Raw genomic sequence first — 20,239 nt, forward strand, 5'->3', positions numbered from 1 at the left:
GATCCGCTTACATTGTGCGAAATAAAGGTGGTGTGGAAACAACTATCTGAAGGGCTTCTACAGTGGATGTACACAAACTCTTCATATAAGGAAGTTATTGGTTTTGATAGTTCAAGACTTACCCACACTACAGCCTTTATTGAACATGGGAACCAAAATGATTTTGAAGTTAGTACAATGTGAGGGACATAAGCAATGCTTTCATCTGTATTAAAAAAAATGTGCAAGTAAAATCTTAAATGCTTTAACAAAAATCTAGGATAAACATAAATTGCAATTTCCTAATTTCATATCCTTCATTAAAACATACATTCGTAACAAAGACTTGACATTATACAGATAATATTTTCTCAGAAAATAAGCCTGAACTGTCTCTCAGACATAGATCTTGAACTTGTTTACATGTGCAGAACTAATTCAATCTCATTCATAGAGTTACATTGCAGAGAGCGACAATGAAAGAAAAAGTAATAAGAATTATTTTTCATTGAAGCGTTACAGGCCTTTTTTCTGGCTGTTGATTGGTAACCAGTGGATTCACCGCATTCCGGCTGCGCTGTGATTGGACGGTGGGATGTCCTGATCCGACACAAACGAGGTGTTAGCAGTGGTCTCCATGACAACAGGCGACAGTATGTGACGACAGACAGGGCAAGTCCCAGACTAGAGAGAGAAGATACCATAACAGTCAGTATAAACATTTCTATATCATCACTCAAAATACATTGACACAGACCAGGAGCTAGACTGAATATAGGCTGATGCCACCACCCTCATCACTTAAAGCACATTTAAATTACATGATTATGTGCAGTACAGGCCATGTACATAAAGGCTTTAGGAAGGAGAGTCTGAATGGCCTTCACAATAAGTTATTCTCCACACACAGGCCCTCAGTCAGTCACACATACCTTTTGGAGCCAGAGAGTCACGCAGATCTTGTGGAACATGTGGTGGCACGGCAGCTGGGTTGCAATCTCGTCTTTGACGTACTCACCACAGCAGATGGCACAGCAATGTTCCTGACCTAGAGAGAGAAAGGAAAAAGGCGAGAGAGAGAAAGACAAGGATAAAGAGAGGCACACAAGAAGAACTAATCATAAGTGTCCGAGAGTGGCGTTGGGCCATTTGTCACTACATGTTCTGCAGCCCCGGCCTCATCCACTCTGTTCTGTATTCACAGCCCCACACGTTTACATTCCATCAGGCTCCATTCACTCGATCCACAAGCACACAGATGGAACCGCTCGCTCTGACACGGCATGACAAATGGCGGCTATCTCGACACCTGCTTACCGCAATTTATTCCCGGGGACACATGGCGTGTCAAACTTGACGAGACACCGGACACATTTACATTATGTGCCCATCATTCATACAATGCATTGCTTTACGCACGGCGAGTTATTTCTTATCGTGACACCACATCGCCTTTCTTAATCAACATTGGATCAGTAACAGCAGAATATTTCCATATGGAATGCATCGATGTGTTGAGACAAACAGCCTGCAGATGTCTTTATGATCCATTTCATGCAGACTAATGAGCAGTGCTCTGAGTCTATATATTAGCAGCTGGTTTCCTTCAGTGTCAGTCTGGACTGGATTGCCGCTCCAGCCGGCTAATAGTAAGAATTAGTGCAAGACTGAGGGTGGGGATTTACAGAGTGGACAGTCCCGCTAATTATATGTCTTTTGATCCTGATAGAAAAAAGGCACTCCATGTTGGTATTAACCACTGCATTAGCTAGGCCATTTACACTAGCTAGCACATGTCAACATTAAAATAACTAATCTTACTCCTTCCACCACTGGAAATATGGGTTTGCTTGATCTTTTTCAAAGAGCATTGTGAATTATGACATTGATGGAATCCTTGAAGGTATTGCACATTTAGCAGTATTTCACCTCTTACACCCAGAATGACGGAGTCTCTTGTTGCCAACGCTAAAATGGGAAATTGCACACAGCCAATTCAAAGGAAGCAGAGGGAAGGGCTAGTCTGTTTGGTCCTACCACTGTGGTCTTCTAGCAATGAGAACTTACCAGTGGGGTCCTCCAATATGGGGATCTGAGGCAGACACTCTATAATCTGTTCTGTAGCCGGAGGGTGGGCCTGCTCCACATCGATGGCCAGGGACTCCAGGTGGGCTAGAGCTGCCTGTGAACCACAACAACATCAGGTGCCAACGTCCCTATGTATTTACATGGATGTGTACAATGTAATTAAATTGTAGGTAGGTAAACATTGTTAAGAAGGGGTACAAGACAGCAACAAGTTATTAGTAGTATGTACGGGATATGCATGGTATACGTCGTCCAACGAAATGCTCACTTGCAGGTTCCTTCTGGACAATATATTCTAGGATAAGTATTATACAGGAAGGCACAATTTATAGTACAATATTTACACGAGCAATATAATAAGTCTGGTAGCAGCAGTCGTGATGTGTGCTAAGATGGGGAGAATCAGAGCAGGTGGTCAGTCCAGTTCATGTGTTCAGCAGTCACATGGCTTATAGATAGAAACAGTTTTTGAGCCCATTGGTATCAGGCCTTATGCTCCGATACCGTCTGCCCGACGGTAAAGGAGTGAACAAGCTCATGGCTGGGGTGTGCGAGTTCCTTGATGCTGTGTGCTTTCCTCAGCCACCGTTTCGAGTAGATGTCCTGGATGGGTGGGAGCATGGTCCCAGTGATGTATTGGGAAGTCTTCACCCTCCGCTGGAGTGCCTTGCGGTCGTGGATGGAGCAATTCCTGTACCAAGCAATGATGCGACCGGTCAGGATGCTCTCGATGGTGCAGCGGTAGTATTTGGAAAGGACCACCTTAGGAAGTAGAGACACTGTTGTTGGTCCATGACAAGTCCTTGTGATGTGGACGTCGAGGAATTTAAAACTTGTATCTCTCTACTACAGCCCCATTGATGTGGATTGGGAAATGTTCCCTCTGTTTCCTTAAGTCAACAATAAATGATTTTGTTTTGCTGACGTTGAGGGAGAGGTTGTTCTCATGACTCCACAATGCCAGTTCACTTACCACCTCCCTATAGGCTGACTCATTGGTTGGTTATCAGGCCTACAACCGTGGTGTCGTCAGTAAACGTGATAGAGTTGGTGAGGGGCAAAGTTCATGCAGTCGTAGGTAAACGGAGTGCAGCAGAGGGCTGAGGAGGAGTTGTTGCCAATTCTCACAGACTGTGGTCTGTCCATCAGGAAGTCCAGGATCCAGTTGCAAAGTGTAGTGTCGAGACCCAGGGCTCCGAGTTTGGTGTCGAGCTTGGAGGGAACAATAGTGTCGAATGCTGAACTATTGTCAATAAAACAGCACTCATGTAGTTGTTCCTTTCCTCTAGAATGTGTTACTGCCATCTTCCGTGGATCTGTGGGAGCAGTAGGAAAATTGGAGTGGGTCCAGTGTGCCTGGCATGCTGGCTTTGATGTGAGCCATGACCAGCCTCTTGAAGCACTTCATGATGACAGAGGTTAGCGTGACGGGGTGTTTTTCTTTGGCACTGGGACGATGGTCTCCTTAAAGCAGGTGGACACTACAGCCTAGGCCAGGGACAGGTTGAAGATGTCCGAAAAGACGCCCGCCAGCTGGTCAGCACACATTCAGAAGATGCAGCCAAAGATGCCTGAGCCGGCGGCTGTGATTCTTCACACTTGAATTTCTCACGTCAGCCTTGGAGAGTAGAAGCACCTGGTCACCCAGAGCAGCGAGAATCTTCCTGGATGGCTCTGTATCGTCTGCCTCGAAGCAAGCATATAGAATGTGTTAAGTGCATTGGGGAGGGAGGTGTCAGTGGGTACCGCACAGCTGGATTTACCTTTGTAGACTTTGATAGTCTGTAGTCCTTGCCACATGCGATGTGAGTGATTGGACGTACATCACCTCAAGATTGAGTCTGGTTTTTTGCCTTCCGAAGTCGGAGTTCGTTCTGCTGACATTGAATGCTGCAGTACAGGCTCTCAGCATTGTACGGATATCTCCGTTCATCCAGGGTTTTTGGTTTGAGTATGTCCGGATTGTTAGTGTGGGTACATCATCAACACACTTCCTAATAAAGCCTATGACTGACAATGTGTATTCCTCAATGTTGATGGATGAGTCCTGGGTTGACGAATCTTTGAACATATTCCATTCAGTATTCTCTAAACAATCCTGCAGCATAGAGTCTGCCTCCTCTGTCCAGCACCTCACTATTATCTGTGTTGGTGGCTCCCTCAAGTTGCTGCTTGTAGGCGGGGAGTAGGAACCGAGAGACGTGATTTGATTGGCCGAAATGGGGCGGTGGAAGGCTTTGTACGCATCGCGGATGTTTGTGTATACATGGTCAAGCACAGCGGATCCTCTTGTGGGGAAGGATACAGGTTGGTAATATTTTGGGAAAATTTGCTTTAGGCGGGCTAGGTTCAAGTCACCCAAGTCTTGCTGGTTAATGATCTTGTACAGTTCGCTGAGTGCCACCTTGGTGTTTGCTTGTGGCGATATGTACACAGCTGTGATACCACACGTGAATTCCCTCTGCATATAGTGGGAGGGGGCGGTAGTTTAGCATCATAAACTCCAGGTCAGATGAGCAGGAGCTCAATGTGTCAACATAGGATGGCACAATCTTGAAAAGCACACTTGAAGCAAAAACATTTAGAGATGGACAAATATGATCCTAAGACCTTTCTGTTTGCACTTATGTGTCATGTGGACTTGATTAGAGTGACTCCTGTCATAGTAAGAGTCTAGGGTTTTAGCCTCACCTCCATAGCTTGGGCCAGACGCTCTTCAAGAGCCATGTATGTGAGGAGCTGAGGATCCACATAGGAGATAGCCTGGGCCATCCCAAAGCCCTCTCCAAAGTCATCTAGCAACCTAAGATGAAGCAAAAAAATATATATATTTTTCAGATAATGTTATTCCTGGTCAGGAAACCTCCTGGCCCTGCATACATCTACCACGTTGCAAACTCATCAAAGTACATTACAGGAGTAATTAGTCAAACATCCTACACACCTCCAGAAAATTATCACAAAATCTCTCACAATTTGGAGTTAAAACTCCAAATCTTTCCCCACCTCCACTCAGCGTCCAGGTCCTCGCTCAAGCTGGAGTCATCCTCCAGGTTGTTGTTCCCATCCAGGATGAAGAGGCCTGGGTGGACAAAGTGACTCATGCCATCTGGGTCTTCGTCACTACTACTGCCCGTCTCCTCGTTGTACATCAACCACGGTATCTCTCCCTCCTCCAGAGGGGTCGGCTCCCTGCACAGCGCGTGCGTACACACACACACACACACACACACACACACACACACACACACACACACACACACACACACAGGTTGATTTCATTGGGCACCAGACTGAAGAAAACTGACAAACAGGGAGAGACTTGTCCAATAAGAAACAATCATTTCAATTTTGTGCCCTAAATGGACATGACCAACTTTTCATCTTGCAAATGAGAATCAAAAATAGTATTCACTGGAAATGTAGGCTATGCAGACAGGTATTTATTTCTGTGTATTGTTAGATATTACTGCACTCCTGGAGTTAAGAACAAGCATTTCGCTACACCCGCAATAACATCTAAATATGTATGCGGCTAATAACATTTGATTTGATCAAATGATATACATGTACAGTAGTTGGCATATCTTAGCTAGTTAATCATCAAATCATTATCCGTGGAAATGATTCAGCCTACCTCAACTGATTTAATTTATTAATGTAAGATCTTGCTTTGAGACTGTGCTGCTGTGCCACTTAATCGTTATTCCAGCCCACACCTTGGTTCCACATCACAGCATTAACACATGGAGGTGTCTGAGGGTTGGCTGTGCTTACCAATGAAATTATGCACTATAGAATATATAGTATACATTAGATCTACATAGTTACATGCACTGGTCCCCCAGTCCCAATGTAAATACTTCCCCATCTAACGACTCATATCTGCATTACTCTAGATTAGTACATGCATTTAGGCCACTCCCAAGCCATTGAAGGCATTTATCATAAGTGACCGTATAACGCTGTATTATGTTGCAGTTATCAGGAGTGACCTGTATTTTGCTGCTTACTCAGGGGGCAGGCTGAGCTCAGGGACATCCTCAAGACTGCTGCTGTGCAGTTCGTCCAGGCCGGGCAGCGTCACCCAGCTCTCCTGACTGGAGCCACGCTCCTTCTCCAGGCCAGAGTCCGACGTCCACAAGGCTGACCACTCCCCCTCGCTGCACTCCGAGCTACAGACACACAACACACACATGCGTCAGTCCACCTTGTAAGCACCCCCACCTAATCTGCTTAGCAGAGAGGTCTCAGCAGTAAAAACACAAGCGCTTCGCTAGCAACCTCCGTTTCCTCAACCCTCATTTGACACTATCAGGACAACAGGCAGCTTCGTGTTCACACTTTCACAGAAAGGCAACAATAGGATTGTGAGTTGCAAAGTCAATGACCATCAGAGACCTAGAAAATGCCTTGTCTAACATTTATGTATAATTCCAAATGCAGATAAACTATAGTGGAATGTTAAACTGATATTTTCCTATCACAGAAATCTGACACTTATGATTAGATCCCACTGACCATTATATATAAAATATATATATACACACATACACTAATATATACACACACGGTCTTGTACTATTTTACTACAATCTAAAAGCAATAAAAGGGTGATATGTAAAAATGACAATATAAAGGTATATTAAACCTTTCCTCAGCCTTCATGAAAGGAACACCAGTCTCATTGGAGTCCTCCAGCTCTTCCCAGATGTCCTTTTCATCATCAGAAATACATTTGCTACCAGCTTCTCCATATTCACCCCTCCTCTCGATAGGGCTAAGCCTGTATGAATCAGTCGGAGGGTAATCAAAGAGAAACTCCTGGTTTGGCCTTTCCGTTTGTGTCAGGAAGAATGGCGGTGCGGACACACACTTGGTCTTGCTGGCCTGTTTGGCTGAGCCACAGTGTGCCTCCTCGCCATGAGAACTCTTCCACTTCTCCAGGTGTGTTTCACTAGTCTGCTTACGAATTTTGGGCCTAACCACCATCTCTGACTGGGTCCCCCTCTGGTCGTCGTTCCCTAACTCAGCAGGACCTTTGGGGCCAACAGTTGCTAGGTCCTCTGGTGTTCGAAACTCAGTGCTGATTTCCAGGTGATCTGTTCTGTTGTGTTCTGATATATTCCACTCAAGAGGGATTTCTTCTGTGTTAGAATCTGTTCTAGAATCTTTCACTGACTCAGTGTCTCTGAGGGAACAGTCTGTCGTCCCTTCACTAGATTGTGTGTACAAATACGAGTGCAAACCGCTGAGATAGTCAAACTCTTTACCCAGCTCGAAGATCATGTCATCCAGTCTTTTCTGGAGACCGTGAGATGCGTCGGAACCCTGTCCCCCCTCCTCCTCGCCGCCACTACTGTCCGGCTCGTAAGCATCAATATTTACAATGCTCAATATGCTGGAATTAGAAGGGTTGCTGTCCTCGTCCTCGGGGATAGGCCATGCACTAGCTTCTGCACTTTTCTTCGAGACACCATTTTGGTCCTGGTCTGAGGCTACAGGTTGGTCACTCTTTTTGTAGGGGATGGAGTGGGCTTCTGATGACTGCCTAGAAGTTGACTGTTTCTTGTGGGGAGGATCTTTGCCAGATTTGATTTTCACCTCTGGGTGAACCGAATTCGATGAGACAGGAAAGATGGCGTGAAGCATCGAGGAGATGTTTCCTTTTGAAGCTAGAAAGGAGAAAGGCATTTAGTTACAGCTAAAACATCTATTACCATGACTTGCCAATACACAACTATTATACTTGCTAAATACTGACATAGCATGCAGCAGCTCCAGCCAGCCACCATTTATGGAGCAGATTGGGGTTTATAGGCTTAGCTGCTCACACTGAATTCCATGTCACAGGATAAATGGATCCAAACCTGCCCCGGGGCAGTGGGTGCAGCACTTACTCACATGCTGCTGCTCACTACAGGAGTTGCTTAGTGGTCTGCCATGATGTCAAAGAAATAATAAACATAACTTCAATTGATTTGTTGACCTTGATATCATGTAGAAATATAGGCCTGACTCAAATAGCCTACAAGCTTGTCCCTCAGCTATTCAATACACTGCAAATTGGACTTAGTCGTATTTATCTATTGCACCGTGAACGTACATATGGAATGCGCTCTACGGACACCGTCCATTTCCGTATCGGGCCAATCCTCCACGCTGGCTGGGTTCCTGTGCTTGGCAGAGGTTGGACGGAAGCTAACGTATGCATGCCTCCTGCCGTATCGCCTTCCTGTGATTGTCTGATGTCCACCAGGTGGTTTGGGCCAGGCTGGCTTGCCAGCTTCCTGACCCATCACTACAGAGAGAAAATAACAACATTGCAAATTTTAATTTGGCGCCTTGTGTTTCAAAGAGTGACTGATGGTCTACTTTCAGGTTCTATTAAACCTACTGGGTGATTCCATGCCAGCAAAGCCAAAAATATTTTTGGTACCTCAGATTATTTTGGCAATTCTCACATAGAGACTTAATTGAAAGGAAGAATGTTTAACATGCTTTCTACATTTGCATTGCAAAAATTTTTTTTTAGATCCTGATGAAAGTGACTTCAGCCCTAGAGTACAGTCGCTAAGTATTAACAACCCTTCCCTTTAAATCACAGTGTTATGTTACAGCCTTATTCAAAAAATGTATCCCCCCCTTCAATCTTCACACAATACCCCATAATGACAAATGAAAATAAACAGAAATACCTTATTTACATAAGTATTCAGACCCTTTGCTATGAGAATCGAAATTGAGCTCAGGTGCATCCTGTTTCCATTGATCATCCCTGAGATGTTTCTACAACTGATTGGAGTCCACCTGAGGTAAATTTAATTGATTGGACATGATTTGGAAAGGCACACACCTGTCTATATAAAAAGGTCCCACAGTTGACAGTGCATGTCAGAGCAAAAACCAAGCCATGAGGTCAAAGGAATTGTCCGTAGAGCTCCAAGACAGGAGGCACAGATCTGGGAAAGGGTACAAAAACATTTCTTCAGCATTGAAGGTTCCCAAGAACACAGTGGCCTCCATCATTCTTAAATGGAAGAAGTTTGGAACCACCAACACTATTCCTAGAGCTGGCCACCTGGCCAAACTGAGTAACCGGGGGAGAAGGGCCTTGGTCAAGGAAGTGACCAGGTGCCCAATGGTCACTGACTGTAGTGATGCACCGATAACATTTTTGGCTGATACCGTTATTTTCCTTGCCAAAAAACCTGATACCGATATTCACATTTTTTGCATCCTTTTAAGCACTCTAGTAGTTAAATAGTTAAGACACACACGGACACAGAGGTCTAAGGCACTGCATCTCAGTGCAAGAGGCTTCTCTACAGTCCCTGGTTCGAATCCAGTCTGTATCACATCCGGCCGTGATTGGGAGTCCCATAGGGCGGCGGCGCACAATTGGCCCAGTGTTGTCTGGGTTTGGCCAGGGTAGGCAGTCATTGTAAATTTTAAAAATTGTTCTTAACGGACTTCCCTAGTTAAATAAACTGTTACACAGAGAGAGAGAGAGATCAAAAAGTTGTTGGCATTCACGTATGCCCCCATTACCAGTAAAACATAATCAAAACCTATTTCTTTCACTTACTTGCTGTGCTGTTTCATTGTTCATTTGTTTAATTCTCAACCAGGATTTCATCATACATGTCAAGCAGTGACGTTCCAGCTGTCTGTCCGTGGCTTCTCTTCCTCGGTGTGCACTGTCAATGTGTCCGTTTCCATCTTGTCCAGCGGTATATGTAACATTTCACGTAAACCCTGTTTCTTGTCTGCATCGAAGTAGTGGTTTGTGTACATAGAGTCGAGCATGGTGGCGACAGTAACGAGAGAATGCCACCGAACCGCTTGTTCACAGCCTGTGTCAGCAGTTTCTTGAGCAGGCGTTTCAATGACAGAGGGTATCACGTCTGCTGCAGGCTTATTTCTCGAGTCAGTTGTTCAAATGGAGCTAGTATGTTCATGTTTCATACATGTACAGATACATCCTTGATGAAAACCTCCTCCAGAGAGATCAGAACCTCAGACTGAGGCGAAGGTTCCCCTTCCAACAGGACGACACTAGGCACACAGCCTAGACAACGCAGGAGTGGCTTCAGGACAAGTCTCTGAATGTCCTTGAGTGGCCCAGCCAGAGCCTGAACTTGAATTTGATCGAACATCTCTGGAGAGACCTGAAAATAGCTGTGCAGCGACACTCCCCATCCAACCTGACAGAGCTTGAGAGGATCTGCAGAGAAGAATGGGAGACACTCCCCAAATACAGGTGTGCCAAGCTGATAGCGTCATACCCAAGAAGACTCAAGGCTGTAATCGCTGCCAAAGGTGCTTCAACAAATTACTGAGTAAAGGGTCTGAATACTTATGTAAATGTGATCTCAGTTAAAAAAAAGTCTAAAAACCTGTTTTTGCTTTGTCATTATAGGGTAGTGTTTGTACATTGATGAGGAGGAAAAACAACATAATCAATTTTAGAGCAAGGCTGTAACATTACAAAACATTGAAAAAGTCAAGAGGCCTGAATACTTTCCGAATGCAATGTATACATGCCTCCTGTAAGACCCTATGATCTGTGAACTGTACATGATGCAGACATCTTGGTTCATAATATTTATAGTGTGCTCTAACATATGGAGTATGTCTAAATTCTGAAATAGAATTTCACATGAAATGTATTCATTCAACATAAAAAAATATGTTAATATCCAGGTTGTATCACAACCGGCAGTAATTGGGAGTCCCTTAGGGCGGTGCACAATTGGCCCAGCATCATCAGAGTTTGGCCGGTGTAGTCAGTCATTGTAAATAATAATTTGTTCCTAACAGACTTGCCTAGTTAAATAAAACATCTCAAAAGTATCCTTTTTGATTTTGTTCATTTGAAGACATTGTTTGGAACAATATACTCTACAAGTACATCAGATTTCCAGTGGGCTCACTACTAATTCTGAAGATTTGATACATTTTATAAGCACCACCAACACAGTGAATTGGAAAATGGATTCAAAGGGGACTCCCTCTGCTGGTAATTTGTTGAATGTTTAATCCTAAAGGAGGGATGTGATTGGTTAATGACCCCATTTCTATGTATAAAATGGGTCATATCATTAAAAGTGCCAGAGAGCTCACTCTGGAAATTTGACGTGTTTGAAGAGTATATTGTCACAGATATGTCTAACAAATAAGCTAAATCAAAATGGGGTACTTTTGAGATAAATAAATATGTATGTTGAATAAATAAGAAACATTCCGAATCTAGACATAGTCCATATTGCCAAAATAGACCTATTTGTCTAAAAAGAGTTAGTGTGAGAATAACTGCTTTTTTTGTTTTGTTATAGCTTTGATCCAGATACAAGAAACACTGCTGCAAACCATAACATTAGTGGAGGCCTTCTTTACGCTTAAAAACAGTATGGAAAAGTTAGCAAATAAAAGCAAAACAACAAATAGGATTAACATAACATGAAAGCAAAGTAAACATTCATGGACTTGCTAAAACAATTGTTCTACTAGCTACAGATGTGACCAAAATTGACATGAAAGGGGAGAAGGTTTTATACTACCAAATTCAGTACGAACAGTTAAATAATCCCAACAAATGATAGGCCTATATGAAGTGATTTCAGTGCCAACAAAAATTGCATTTGAATTCCATATTTCTTTATTTGTATTAGGATATTGAATATTTTTGAATTTGTAATGCACAAATTGAATCATGGAATTCAGAAATGTAACTTTCATTCCATGATTTGAAACTGAATTGAATAAATATTGCATTTCATTTTAAAATGCAATCCATTCAATATTGATATATTTGATTTCAATATGGTAGATGCTGCATTCATCTTCTGTATCAAGTTTACAACTGATAAACTTGAAATTAACAAAAGTTTCATATTATATATATCTCAGATAAATTCATATTCAGTTTTAAAATGGAGCTAATAAAATTTAGATTCAAAACCAGAGACAACATCCTGGAGAACAGAGAATCAAACACTCACTGTGGTAAACAAACTTCTGGCCGTTTTTGAAGCCAATGTGGCATGTTTAATTTATTTCTTACCAATGAATTTGGCTCTAGCTATTATGACACCATTCTTGAATACTTAAGACTCTCTGGCGCATTGGCGTGCCTTATGTTCCTCTCTATGATGATCACAGGCTGAGTTAGAAGGCCCCCATAAAAATATAGTTGAAATGCCCTGTCATAACCCTTCTACTGATAGCCTTTCCACTCCCTATTTAATCTTGCTCTTGTGACGGTTTATTTATCCCAACCTGCTACATGAATTATCCTAAACTGCTGCGTTAATTAGCCTAACCTGATACAAAAAGTCAAATCTGACGTTAATGTGACAAGAACTAGATCCCTTCTAGCCATGACCTCTTGGTGACTGACTTAGTTCGAACCTGGTCTCCTGCATGTCACAAGACTGTAAAGGACACCAATTTAGTTGAGACAATTATTTTACAAGCTAGCTTGATAGCAAGCGAATAGCAAACAAACACTTACATTTAAGCAAACTTGACAGCAATGAAACGGAATAAGCAATAGCGTAGCTAACTACATAATTATTGAAACCGGCTTGCCATTGTTGTCTAGCTAGCTTGGTTGCAAAGTTGTTTTACTGACGTCATTCGCTAGCTAGATAAATTGCACAGCACCCAAGACAAATAGCTATAGTTTACGGTAACAGAAGTCAATCTTAGTCCGCTGGTTATGTGGCTGCGAGTTGACAGATTATTAGGGTGTATTTTCAGAAAATAAGATTCGTGTTTAGTACACGAAAAAACCCATGGCCTTGGCCTAACGTTAGCAAGCTAACGGTATCGTGTTATGCTGGCTAGCTTGTCAAAAGAGCTTCTTCCTCGTCCAGTTAGCTAGCAATTTCCAAACGCCAAGGGACAAAACGGTCCACTTGTTATTAATCAAACATTACCGGTCCCAATATTGCTTGTTTCTTTTAACGTATAGCGACATCCATTATTCAAAGTGATCTCTGTATTACCTGTCCCCCAGGCTTTCTCTCCGTCCGAAACTGCGAAAAAAAACAGTAAGCCAACGTCATCGGCAAACTTAGTGTCATATGATAGGATTTGTCCAATCAGTTGCCAAAACAGCACTGGCAATCGATAGCCTCTTAGGGATCCGCCCCCTTTTTTCAATTTTCGCCTAAAATGACATACCCAAACCTAACAGCCTGTATGTAGCTCAGGACCTGAAGCAGGGATATGCATATTCTTGATACCATTTGAAAGGGAACACTTTGAGGTTTGTGGAAATGTGAAATGAATGTAGGGTAATATAACTCATTAGATCTTGTAAAATATAATACAAAGAAAAAAACATGTGTTTTTTTGCATTTTTTTGTACCATCATCTTTGAAATGAAAGAGAAAGGCCATAATGTATTTTTAATTTCATTTATTTACCTTTATTTAACCAGGTAGGCCAGTTGAGAACAAGTTTTCATTTACAACTGCAACCTGGCCAAGATAAAGCAAAGCAACACAGAGTTACACATGGGATAAACAAACATACAGTCAATAACACAATAGAAAAATCTATGCATTGTGTGCAAATGAAGTAAGGAGGTAAGGCAATAAATAGGCCAGTAGTGGTGAAGTAATTACAATTGAGAAATTTACACTGGAGTGAAACATGTGCAGATGAGGATGTGCAAGTAGAAATACTGGTGTGCAAAAGAGCATAAAAACAAAAACAAATATTATTCGAGCCCAGGCGCAATTTAGATTTTGGCCACTAGATGTAACCAGTGTGCATGCAAAGTTTTAGACTGATCCAATGAACAATTGTATTTCTGTTTAACATTTTGTATCCAGACTGCCCAAATGTGCCTAATTGGTTTATTAATACATGTTCAAGTTCATAACTGTGCACTCTCCTCAAACAATAGCATGGTATTCTTTACATTTACATTTACATTTAAGTCATTTAGCAGACGCTCTTATCCAGAGCGACTTACAAATTGGTGCATTCACCTTATGACATCCAGTAGAATAGTCACTTTACAATAGTGCATCTAAATCTTAAAGGGGGGGGTGAGAAGGATTACTTATCCTATCCTAGGTATTCCTTAAAGAGGTGGGGTTTCAGGTGTCTCCGGAAGGTGGTGATTGACTCCGCTGTCCTGGCGTCGTGAGGGAGTTTGTTCCACCATTGGGGGGCCAGAGCAGCGAACAGTTTTGACTGGGCTGAGCGGGAACTGTACTTCCTCAGTGGTAGGGAGGCGAGCAGGCCAGAGGTGGATGAACGCAGTGCCCTTGTTTGGGTGTAGGGCCTGATCAGAGCCTGGAGGTACTGAGGTGCCGTTCCCCTCACAGCTCCGTAGGCAAGCACCATGGACTTGTAGCAGATGCGAGCTTCAACTGGAAGCCAGTGGAGAGAGCGGAGGAGCGGGGTGACGTGAGAGAACTTGGGAAGGTTGAACACCAGACGGGCTGCGGCGTTCTGGATGAGTTGTAGGGGTTTAATGGCACAGGCAGGGAGCCCAGCCAACAGCGAGTTGCAGTAGTCCAGACGGGAGATGACAAGTGCCTGGATTAGGACCTGCGCCGCTTCCTGTGTGAGGCAGGGTCGTACTCTGCGGATGTTGTAGAGCATGAACCTACAGGAACGGGCCACCGCCTTGATGTTAGTTGAGAACGACAGGGTGTTGTCCAGGATCACGCCAAGGTTCTTAGCGCTCTGGGAGGAGGACACAATGGAGTTGTCAACCGTGATGGCGAGATCATGGAACGGGTAGTCCTTCCCGGGAGGAAGAGCAGCTCCGTCTTGCCGAGGTTCAGCTTGAGGTGGTGATCCGTCATCCACACTGATATGTCTGCCAGACATGCAGAGATGCGATTCGCCACCTGGTCATCAGAAGGGGGAAAGGAGAAGATTAATTGTGTGTCGTCTGCATAGCAATGATAGGAGAGACCATGTGAGGTTATGACAGAGCCAAGTGACTTGGTGTATAGCGAGAATAGGAGAGGGCCTAGAACAGAGCCCTGGGGGACACCAGTGGTGAGAGCGCGTGGTGAGGAGACAGATTCTTGCCACGCCACCTGGTAGGAGCGACCTGTCAGGTAGGACGCAATCCAAGCGTGGGCCGAGCCGGAGATGCCCAACTCGGAGAGGGTGGAGAGGAGGATCTGATGGTTCACAGTATCGAAGGCAGCCGATAGGTCTAGAAGGATGAGAGCAGAGGAGAGAGAGTTAGCTTTAGCGGTGCGGAGCGCCTCCGTGATACAGAGAAGAGCAGTCTCAGTTGAATGACTAGTCTTGAAACCTGACTGATTTGGATCAAGAAGGTCATTCAGAGAGAGATACCGGGAGAGCTGGCCAAGGACGGCACGTTCAAGAGTTTTGGAGAGAAAAGAAAGAAGGGATACTGGTCTGTAGTTGTTGACATCGGAGGGATTGAGTGTAGGTTTTTTCAGAAGGGGTGCAACTCTCGCTCTCTTGAGGACGGAAGGGACGTAGCCAGCGGTCAGGGATGAGTTGATGAGCGAGGTGAGGTAAGGGAGAAGGTCTCCGGAAATGGTCTGGAGAAGAGAGGAGGGGATAGGGTCAAGCGGGCAGGTTGTTGGGCGGCCGGCCGTCACAAGACGCGAGATTTCATCTGGAGAGAGAGGGGAGAAAGAGGTCAGAGCACAGGGTAGGGCAGTGTGAGCAGAACCAGCGGTGCCGTTTGACTTAGCAAACGAGGATCGGATGTCGTCGACCTTCTTTTCAAAATGGTTGACGAAGTATTGAATTAACCACGCTGCATTTTGGTCCGACTCTCCTTCGACGGAAGAAAACCGTAACAGAATCACCCACCACACCAGGACCAAGCAGCGTGGTGACAGGCAGCGACAGCAGAAGCAGCAAAAGGAGGAATGGACATGGGAAGATGTTTTGGATGGCAAGGGTTGTTACACTTGGGAGGAGATACTGGCTGGAAGAGATCGCCTCCCATGGGAACAGGTGGAGGCACTTAGGAGAGCAGAGGCAGTCGGAGAGAGGAGCCGACGATACGAGGGTACACGGTTGGAAGCCCGAAAGTCAGCCCCAAAAATGTATTGGGGGGGGGGGCTCAGGGAGAGTGTGGCAGAGTCAGGGTTCAGACCTGAGCCAACTCCCCCTGTTTATTGTGAGGAGCAGCGATCACAGGACTTCTGGACTTGGGGGGAGATATTGGACGGAAAAGGACCCTGGGCACAGCCTGGTGAATATCGACGCCCCAAAGAAGAACTGGAGGCGGCGAAAGCGGAGAGGCGCTGGTATGAAGAGGCAGCACGGCGACGCGGATGGAAGCCCGAGAGTCAGCCCCAAAAATGTATTGGGGGGGGGGCTCACAGGGAGTATGGCTACGCCAGGTAGGAGACCTGCGCAAACTTCCTGTGCTTACCGGGGGGCTAAAGAGACCGGGCAGGCACTGTGTTATGCTATGGAGCGCACGGTGTCTCCAGTGCCAGGATCTGCCAGTCAGCCAGGATCCGCCAGTCAGCCATGATCTTCCAGATCTGCCAGTCAACCAGACTCTTCCAGATCTGCCAGTCAACCAGACACTTCCAGATCCGCCAGTCAACCAGACTCTTCCAGATCCGCCAGCCAGCCAGGATCTGCCGGAGCCAACTACCTGCCTGAGCTTCCTCAGTGCTGAGCTTCCTTTCAGTGCTGAGCTTCCTCTCAGTGCTGGGCTTCCTCTCAGTGCTGGGCTTCCCCTCAGTGCTGAGCTTCCCCTCAGTGCTGAGCATTCCCTCAGTGCTGAGCTTCCCCTCAGTGCTGAGCTTCCCCTCAGTGCCAAGCTTCCCCTCAGTGCCGAGCTTTCCCTCAGTGCCGAGCTTCCCCTCAGTGCCGAGCTACCCCTCAGTCCCGAGCTGCCTCAGTCCCGAGCTGCCCCTCAATCGCAAGCTGCCCCTCAGTCCCGAGCTGCCCCTCAGTCCAGTGGGGTTCTGGGTGACGACTACTAGGCCATGGTCGGCGGCGAGGGTGGACTATCCTAGGACGCGAGGGGAAGGAACTAAGACATTGATGGAGTGGGGTCCACGTCCCGAGCCGGAGCCGCCACCATGGACAGACGCCCACCCGGACCCTCCCTATTGTTTTGATGTGCGTCCGGGAGTCCGCACCTTCGGGGGGGGGGTTCTGTCACGCCCTGGTCAAAGTAATGTATGTTTGTCTTCATTTATTTGGTCAGGCCAGGGTGTGACATGGGTTATTGTGGTGCGTTTTTGTCATGGGGTTTTTGTGGGGTGTCTAGCATAGTCTATGGCTGCCTGAGGCGGTTCTCAATCAGAGTCAGGTGATTATCGTTGTCTCTGATTGGGAACCATATTTAGGCAGCCATATTCTTTGAGTATTTTGTGGGTGATTGTTCCTGTCTCTGTGTTTGTTCACCAGATAGGCTGTATAGGTTTTCACGTTCCGTTTATTGTTTTTGTATTGTTCGTTTTTGTCTTCATTAAAGATGTATCGAATTAACCACGTTACATTTTGGTCCGACTCTCCTTCGACGGAAGAAAACCGTAACACAGATATGTCTATGTCCTGGGAAATGTTCTTGTTACTTACACCCTCATGCTAATCACATTACATTATCTCAACTGTCCCGCGGTGGACCAACCGATCCTGTAGAGGGGATTTAAACCGTGCGTCTACTATAATAAGAGAGAAGAGCAGGACACCTCGAGAGCACCCTTACCTGCTGATCTATAAATTACGTCTCCATAATCTAGCATGGGTAGGATGGTCATCTGAATCAGGGTTAGTTTGGCAGCTGGGGTGAAAGAGGAGAGAATACGATAGAGGAAACCTGAGAGAAGGGCAGTGTATCATCTAGCCATACTCCCAAGTACTTGTATGAGGTGACTACATCAAGCCTACATCAAGCTCTAAACCCTCAGAGGCAGTAATCACACCTGTGGGGAGAGGGGCATTCTTCTTACCAAACCAAGTGACCTTTGTTTTGGAGGTGCTCAGAACAAGGTTAAGGGTAGAGAAAGCTTGTTGGACACTAAGAAAGCTTAGTTGTAGAGCGTTTAACACAAAATCTGTGGAGGGGCCAGCTGAGTGTAAGACTGTATCATCTGCATTTAAATGGATGAGAGAGAATCCTACTGCCTGAGCTATGTTGTTGTTGTAAATTGAGAAGAGCGTGGGGCCTAGGATTGAGCCTTTGGGTAATCCCTTGGTGACAGGCAGTGGCTGAGACAGCAGATTTTCTGACTTTATACACTGCACTCTTTGAGAAAGGTCATTAGCAAACCAGGACCAAGACCCCTCAGAGACACCAATACTCCTTAGCCAGCCCACAAGAATGGAATGGCCTACCATATGAAAAGCTTTGACCAAGTCAATAAAAAGAGGAGAACAACATTGCTTAGAATCAAGGGCAATGGTGACATCATTGAGGACCTTTAAGGTTGAAGTGACACATCCATAGCCTGAGCGGAATCCAGATTGAATAACAAAGAGAATACTATAGACATCAAGAAAGCCAGTCAGTTGATTACTTTTCCAACACTTTTGATAAACAGGGCCTATAACAGTTAGGATCAGCTTGATCTCCCCCGTTAAATAAAGGACGAACCGTAGCTGCCTAAAAAAGGTTGGAGATAGGCTTGGCGATGATAGGGGCAGCAACCGTAAAGAAGAAAGGGTCTAAACCATCTGACCCAGATGTTTTTGGGGGGGTCAAGTTTCAGGAGCTCCTTTAGCACCTCGGACTCAGTGACTGCCTCTAGGGAGAAACTTTGTAGCGGGGCAGGGGAAAAATAGGGAGAAGCATCGGGGATAGTCACATTAGAAGCACGGTGGCTAGGAAGCAATGCAGGTGTAGAAGCACAGTGGCTAGGAAAAACTCCCTAGAAAGGCCAAAACCTAGGAAGAAACCGAGAGAGGAACCAGGCTATGAGGGGTGGCCAGTCCTCTTCTGGCTGTGCCAGGTGGAGATTATAACAGAACATGGCCAAGATGTTCAAATGTTCATAAATGACCAGCATGGTCAAATAATAATAATCACAGTAGTTGCCGAGGATGCAGCAAGTCAGCACGTCAGGAGTAAATGTCAGTTGGCTTTTCATAGCCGGTCATTAAGACTATCTCTACCGCTCCTGCTGTCTCTAGAGAGTTGAAAACAGCAGGTCTGGGACAGGTAGCACGTCCGGTGAACAGGTCAGGGTTCCATAGCCGCAGGCAGAACAGTTGAAACTGGAGCAGCAGCACGGCCAGGTGGACTGGGGACAGCAAGGAGTCATCATGCCAGGTAGTCATGAGTCATGGTCCAAGGGCTCAGGTCCTCCGAGAGAGAGAAAGAAAGAGAATTAGAGAGAGCATACTTAAATTCACACAGGACACCGGATAAGACAGGAGAAGTACTTCAGAAATAACAGACTGACCCTAGCCCCCGACACATAACCTACTGGAGGCTGAGACAGGAGGGGCCAGGAGTCACTGTGGCCCCATCCGATGATACCCCCAGACAGGGCCAAACAGGCAGGATATAACACCACCCACTTTGCCAAAGCACAGCGCCCACACCACTAGAAGGATATCTTCAACCACCAACTTACCATCCTGAGACAAGGCCGAGTATAGCCCACAAAGATCTCCACCACGGCACAACCCAAGGGGGGGGGGAGCCAACCCAGACAGGAAGATCACGTCAGTGACTCAACACACTCAAGTGACGCACCCCTCCTAGGGACGGCATGGAAGAGCACCAGTAAGCCAGTGACTCAGCCCCTCTGCGTCTCTCACATGGGTAGGCAGACCATTCCATAAAAATTGAGCTCTATGGGAGAAAGCCCTGCCTCCAGCTGTTTGTTTAGAAATTCTAGGGACAATTAGGAGGCCTGCATCTTGTGACCATAGCGTACGTGTAGGTACAGTATTTACGGCAGGACCAAATCGGAAAGATAGGTAGGAGCAAGCCCATGTAATGCTTTGTAGGTTAGCAGTAAAACCTTGAAATCATCCCTTTCCTCAACAGGAAGCCAGTGTAGGGAGGCTAGCACTGGAGTAATATGATCACATTTTTTGGTTCTCGTCAGGATGCTAGCAGCCGTATTTAGCAGTAACTGAAGTTTATTTAGTGCTTTATCCGGGTAGACGTGGGTGAACAGGGAGTACAGGAAGAAACTAAGCACACACCCTTAAGGGGTAGGTGTTGCCCACC

The 20,239-nt window shown here is 45.5% G+C and overlaps 1 protein-coding gene across 3 annotated transcripts; it reads right to left on the reverse strand.

Moving 5' to 3' along the window:
• Positions 1 to 118: 118 nt before the first annotated feature.
• LOC118391492 (E3 ubiquitin-protein ligase Praja-2-like) lies at positions 119 to 13,219 on the reverse strand. 3 transcript variants are annotated; one of them, XM_035782943.2, is made up of 9 exons: positions 13,080 to 13,219; positions 8,174 to 8,368; positions 6,719 to 7,742; positions 6,081 to 6,242; positions 5,074 to 5,259; positions 4,759 to 4,870; positions 2,047 to 2,161; positions 912 to 1,027; positions 119 to 663 (listed from the first exon to the last, which is right to left on the reverse strand). In XM_035782943.2, exons 2-9 carry the CDS (start codon positions 8,364 to 8,366, stop codon positions 538 to 540), a joined length of 2,034 nt encoding a protein of 677 aa, XP_035638836.1. In that variant the 5' UTR covers positions 8,367 to 8,368; positions 13,080 to 13,219; the 3' UTR covers positions 119 to 537. The 3 variants fall into 3 exon arrangements, with proteins under 3 accessions (XP_035638836.1, XP_035638837.1, XP_052314283.1); XM_035782944.2 differs by having other exon boundaries at positions 13,011 to 13,107; XM_052458323.1 differs by lacking the exon at positions 13,080 to 13,219 and adding an exon at positions 8,924 to 9,040.
• Between the last annotated feature and the right edge of the window lie 7,020 nt (positions 13,220 to 20,239).

Source organism: Oncorhynchus keta, chromosome 12, assembly GCF_023373465.1.
Source record: "Oncorhynchus keta strain PuntledgeMale-10-30-2019 chromosome 12, Oket_V2, whole genome shotgun sequence".
Classification (NCBI taxonomy): Eukaryota; Metazoa; Chordata; class Actinopteri; order Salmoniformes; family Salmonidae; genus Oncorhynchus; species Oncorhynchus keta.

What these genes read in the sequence shown, in the direction of transcription:
- LOC118391492 (XM_035782943.2), bottom strand. Translation starts at nt 8,366, where the DNA reads ATGGGTCAGGAAGCTGGCAAGCCAGCCTGGCCCAAACCACCTGGTGGA. An exon ending in CCGTAGAGCGCATTCCATAT is followed by an intron (nt 7,743 to 8,173) that starts GTACGTTCACGG and finishes TCTCCTTTCTAG; the next exon opens with CTTCAAAAGGAAACATCTCC. An exon ending in CATATTGGAGGACCCCACTG is followed by an intron (nt 1,028 to 2,046) that starts GTAAGTTCTCAT and finishes TTCTCTCTCTAG; the next exon opens with GTCAGGAACATTGCTGTGCC.